Below are 6100 nucleotides of genomic sequence, written 5' to 3'. Positions count from 1 at the left end.
AAAGAGAAAGAGCTGTGGGGGGGGGGGGGGGGCTTAATTCCTTCCCTCTTCCCCAAGCTGTTTTTCTTCCACAGGGGAATGTGTTTCTACCTGCTTATATGGAGATAAGGAGCTTGAAAATAATAATTCTGAGAGGGAAAAACAGCTAACAGCAAAGAGGCCAGCCCCTCCTGGACTCCCAACAGTAGCTTCTTTCCATTTAAAGGGGGGGGGGAACACCACTGGGGGGAAAGTTGCCCAGAACTCCACCTAAAACGCAGCTCGCCGATTCAGGCCTGGCACGGAAAGGGTCAAGGGTCATTCCTGTTTTTCTGAGGGCATCTGGGGCATTTCAAACTCTCAAGATGATTTTAATCTCCACTACAGCAAACCCGTTGCTTGGAAACCGAGTAATAGAAAGCCGTTGGTCTGAATGCAAGAGACCGGCACATGCAGAGACAGGACGGAATGAATACGAGAGGCGGAAGGTCCGGGGGGCCCTGCTAATCAGGCTCTGGGGGAGGCAGAGCAGCCGAGCGCTGGAGCGTCAGGCGGGTTCACGAGGGGCGACTTCCCTTCTGTCCCGCTCCGTTTCCCCCTTCCGTTTCATTGTCTGGATCGGGAAGGGCACGGAACACAAAACCTTACAATGGCGATTATAACGTGCTAATAAATAAATAAATAATAGCTCCCATTCCTTTTGTTGCATTTTATGTCTGATTCCGCACAACCATTTTGAGAAATGACTGTCGGTGCAGTATTACCTTCTGGCTTACCATCTCGTCCGTGATGTCTCCACTGGCCCCCGAGGGGACAGCTCCAACCTTGGGGGGGGGGTACCCTTCCCTGTGGTCACCCAAGCTCTGAACCTCCTGGACCTTTCCCCCATTTAAACCCCCCCCCCCAATGCTGCAATTGGTCCGCGAGAGCAGAAGAGTCCAGGTACTGTGCCTGCCCACCCCGTGGAACTAGCTGCGGCTTTTAGGGAGGGAAGGCAATTTATGCAGGGAAAGACGCAGGAGGAAAGGGTAACTACATGCATGTGCAAGCACACACCCCATTGACCCTCCTCTGCAGCTACCTGGGACTGCTAATAACTTCTTTAAAATACCACGAGAGATCCCAACCACAGATTTCCCCCCCATCATGCCTTATTTGACCCTGAATGACCTGCCTCCACATCTCATCCCTACGCAGCCTTCGCCCTGCTCCCACATACAGAGGCAGCTCTGCTCCTGCCACTTCCTCCACCGAAGGGCTCTTCCATATTCTCATTTTTGTAGCTTCTGGGTTCCTATTGCTTCGGGGGGGGGGGGGTTTCCCTTTTTCTCAAGTGTTTTGCGTCCCTTAGTGATCTATTCGATATTATATCACTATATGTCCAGCATAAAATAAAATATGCCAGACATACAAGATGTAATATTGCATCAACCACTAGAGGGAGCAAAACACATGCAGAAAAGGGAGGGGGGAAATCCCAAAGCGATAGAGATGCACAAGCAATGAAAATGAGAATGTGTTTAGAGCCCTATTATAAAGGAATTGCCTACAATGAAGGAGGAGAAGGCATGTGGAGTGGGGCTGGCTGGGTGCTAACATACCAGCCTAGTAAAGGTAAACGTTCCCTTGCTCGAAAGCCAATCGAATCCGACTCTAGGGTTGCGGTGCTCATCTCCGTTTCAAAGACGAAGAGCCAGCGCTGTCCGAAGACGTTTCCGTGGTCATGTGGCCGACATGACTAGACGCCAAGGCGCATGGAACGCTGTGACCTTCCCACTGTGACCTTCCCACTACTTGCAATTTCTTGCTTTCGAACTGCTAGGTTGGCAGGAGCTGGAACTAGAGACGGGAGCTCACTCCGTCATGCGGCAACCTGGGTCTTGAACTGCTGAACTACTGACCTTCCACAGCCTGCAGTTCAGCGTCTTAACCTACTTCAGCATTAATCTGATAACTGGAAAACTGATCTGTCCTCCCCAGAGAGGCATGTTAAGGAGAGAACATGTAAGGCAGGACTTCCAAAATCAGGTCAGAGTTATCTGCTGGATGAGTACCAAAGTGCGCAGGGAAATGCTTGACTGTAGGGACTGTGCCAGCAATCAAGCAGTAAGGAACGGATGTTTGCTTCTTGTCGCTCAAGCAAAAGCCTTTGTCGAGGGATTCCGTCTGAAAAGCCAGACAATGGGATCTGAAGAGGCCCAGTACCACATCTTAAGAGTTCTCTGGATACTGCCCTAGCCTTCACAAAGTTCGTTAGGCCTAACGGGCCAGGGACGGCTGAGGTGGCCTGTACTGCATCCCTAGAGGGCTGGGGCCTCCAAGTCTCCTCTCTCCCAGCGCGTGAGGAGCTCAAGGGGGAGGAAGAAGGTAAAAGCCCCCACTTTCTCTCTCTCTCTCTCTCTGGCCTCTGGCCCTCCTCTATTGAGCTCTTTAAGTATTGATCCTTATCACACTGAAAACGGTGCACAATACTAAAATGGTGTGCGTTGCATTTTTGCCAGTGGTGTGTCATTACATTTTGCCAGAATGAATGATTATTTGATTTATTTTTTGAGACGTTTCCTTGATGCTGAAGCTCTCTAGAAGCTATTAGTACTCGGATTGTGAGTTTATAGCTGGACCCAGTCTCAGTAGCTGTGGCTCTCCAAGCCAATCCTCCTTGTGTCCAAGCAATTCTGCCTCAGACTGCTGCAGCTGGAACAGTAACAAGCACTCTTGTAAACTTCTGGAATTTTGTGGAAATGGGAAACAACATCCAAATGAAAATACACGGACCCTCTTCTGTAATGATTTCCGACTTACCAGTTCATTGATCATATTTTGTAATACTGGTACAAGTATTGTTGAACTGACGTGGAAGAGAAGAAGGCTCTAAAAACCATCTGAAGAGGCATCTGAGGAAGTGAGCTTGGACACATGGAAGCTCCTGTGCCACTGGATTTGTCTGACTTTTTCCACCTAAAAACCAGGGCCTCTGCAGAACATAAATGTTCTGCTTCCTCTTGGCTTTTAATCTGCCTCCCCACATCTGAAGGTCATAGATAAGTACATAGACAAGCACCTGATCTTTCAACCTTTGAACAACTGCAGATACCTAAATCTGTGGATTGGGGCAGCACCAACATTTAACAGATTTTTCTGCAAATTTAGAGATTCCCAGATTTGCAAAAAAAATCTGAAACGTTTAAAAAAATGCATTGGGAGTTTAAATTCCCCACATTTTTTAAAGTGTTTTCTGTGCATACAGCTTACCAGCTCCTGCTGCCAGGCTTAAGGTGGTTGGTGGGGCCTGGAGACGTGCCAGGCTTGGCAGTGGGGGGAGGGGGAGATGAGATTCTCCCCCCGTGAGTCTTATGGTCCCCCCCCTTGTGCTTTTAGATTGTATTTATTTCCTAAATATCTAAAAGAGAGATTTAACCAGTCCATATTTTGATTTCACCAAGTACATTAATTCCAGGCTATTTCTAAGGTTGTTTAACAAAGCTGAGTTTTGATTCTGCTTACTGGCTTGGGGTTTACATATTTTTAAAAGGGCTGAAACAAGTTTATCAAAGATTTGGATCTTTGTGGCTGAAACAAGTTTATCAAAGATTTGGATCTTATGGCTCTAAGAAGATTCTTTCAAACTTACCACTGCACATTTCTGAAAAGTGATTCCATGCGTAGAAGACGTTGCAGTTCTTGACACATCTTCGAGCTGCACAGAAAATTTAACAGTCTCATTTCAACTTAAATGTATGATATGCATTTTATCCTTCTAGGATCAGTAACAAGTTTAACAAGAGACTTAAGGTGCTTAACTTAAAATACCAACAAGCATGAAAACCATAAGTTAAGACGCTAGCCTTTACCTCCCTGCTGGCAAGGAATGTGCGCATTTCATACACAGATCTGATGAAGTCGGCTCCGACACATGAAATAATAAACATTTTAGTCTTTATTAAGCCTTTATTTAGGACCTTGGTAGCCCAGGCTAGCCTGATCTCATCAGATCTCAGAAGCTAAGCAGGGTCAGCCCTGGCTAGTGCTTGAATGGGAGACTACCGAGGAAGTCCAGGGTTGCTACACAGAAGCAGGCAGCAGCAGACCACCTCTGGACATCTCTTGCCTTGAAAACCCCATGAGGGGGTTGCTACAGGTTGGCTGCCACTGGACAGCACTTTCACGAATGCCTGGTGGAATATGTCCAGGGCTTCTTTACCATGTGTCTGTCCAGAGGATAAAAATGCTATCAATGAATCACAGGAATAACACAGGTGTGAGCAGGTGGGAGTTTAGAAAGCACTGCTCCAAGTGAGCCATAAAGATGTTAGCATACCATGGGGCCATGTGGGTGCCCATGGCTGTCCCACTGATCTGGAGGAACATCCTCAACAATCCATTATATACAGCCAGTCTCTACACGACAGCCTCTAATCCTGCAGCTGGAAAGAATCCCCAAGGGTCATCTAGTCCCAACCCCCTGCACAATGCAGGAAATTCACAACTACTTCTCCCTCCCACTCCCCCAGTGACCTTGAGGAAAATTCCTTCCTGACTCCAGAGTGGCGATCGATCGACATTAGCCTGGGCATACAAGAAAGGGCCACAAGAACTAAGCACTGGCTCATCCCTTCCTGCCCTCCCTCTCACGATCTGCCTAAGTTCACAGATTCAGCACTGCTGTCAGATGGCCATCCAGCCTCTGCTTTAAAAGCTCCAGAGAAGGAGCCCGCCACCTCTGGAGGAAGCCTGTTCCACTGTGGAGCTGCTCTATTTGTCAGGAAGTTCTTCCTAATGTTTAGTCGAAAATTCTTTTGATTTAATTTCAACCCACCGGTTCTGGTCCGACCTTCCTGAACAACCTATATGACAGTCCTTCAGATACTAATCAACAGAGGCACAACATCCAAATCACAAGATGTCATAGTCCCACTGTACACCGCATTGGTCAGGCCGCACCTGGAGTCTTGTGCGCAGTTCTGGAGGCCTCACTTCAAAAAGGATGTGGACAGAATGGAGCATGTGCAGAGAAGAGCGACAAGGGTGATCGAGGGCCTGGAGACCAAGCCCCGTGAGGAAAGGCCGAGGGACTTGAGAAGGTTCAGTCTGGAGAAGAGGAGGTTGAGGGGGGAACATGATGGCTTTCTGGAAGTATTTGAAGGGCTGTCCCTTCAAAAAGGATGTGGAAGAGAGAGAAGAAGAGATTGGATTTATACCCTGCCCTTCACTACCCAAAGGAGTCTCAGAGTGGCTTACAAACTCCTTTCCCTTCCTCTCCCCCCAACAGACACCCTGTGAGGTAGGCGGGGCTGAGAGAGCTCTTGACAGAAACTGCTCTTTTTCAAGGACAGATGTGGACAGAATGGAGCGGGTGCAGAGGAGAGCGACAAGGATGATCAGGGGTCTGGAGACCAAGACCTATGAGGAAAGGCTGAGGGGGGACTTGGGAATGTTTAGTCTGGAGAAGAGGTCAAGGGGGGACATGATTGCTCTCTTGAAGTATCTGAAGGGCTGTCCCTCAGAGGACGCCAGGGAGCTGTTCCTGTTCACAGCAGAGGAGAGGACTTGCAATAATGGCTTTAAAGTAAGGGCAGGAAAATACTGGCTGGATATTAGGAAAAACTTTTTTACAGTAAGGCTGCGATCACATGTGCCTTAAGATCCAACATAAGTGTGAATGCCTGATGGATCTAAAGGGCGCGATCAGACAGCAACATCTGGAAAGCGTCCCGCAGTCGTCGGCAACCCGTGCTGCTCCGCTGCAGAAGCGGAGTTAAAAGACACCGGGGAAAGTCTAGCTCTAGCGGGTTCTGACAGGCCACGGACGGACTTTCCCCTGTCTGATCACACAAGCACACTCTCATGCCGTCGGGATGGTCTGATCATTCCATCCCAGCTCGGTGCCGTTATGTGCATCATCGCATACTGCGAGGCTTTTGCGAGCTTTTTTGCAGATAAAGTCTTGGCACTCCGTCGTGACCTCCCCCCCACACTTGATACAGTTAGGGAACTTGAGGCCCCTTGTACGTCTTTGGAGACGGGTTTAGTATGTTTTGACCCACTCAGCCTGGAGGAAGTGGACAGGCTGTTCGTGGCTGTGCGCCCAACCACATGCGACCTTGATCCGTGCCCCTCTTGG

At 48.7% G+C, this 6100-nt stretch overlaps 1 protein-coding gene across 1 annotated transcript in view; it reads right to left on the bottom strand.

The window, feature by feature from the left end:
- EVC2 (Ellis van Creveld syndrome 2) overlaps positions 1 to 6100 on the bottom strand; it is a 72774-nt gene that overhangs the window by 59102 nt on the left and 7572 nt on the right. Inside the window, exon 3 of the mRNA XM_015425777.1 lies at positions 3611 to 3676. Coding sequence (XP_015281263.1) covers positions 3611 to 3676 — 66 coding nt within the window. The remainder of the gene's footprint in view (positions 1 to 3610; positions 3677 to 6100) is intronic.

Source organism: Gekko japonicus, unplaced genomic scaffold (genome assembly GCF_001447785.1).
Source record: "Gekko japonicus isolate JY-2015 unplaced genomic scaffold, Gekko_japonicus_V1.1 scaffold1905, whole genome shotgun sequence".
NCBI lineage: Eukaryota > Metazoa > Chordata > Lepidosauria > Squamata > Gekkonidae > Gekko > Gekko japonicus.
This window is presented reverse-complemented; position numbering and strand designations above follow the sequence as displayed.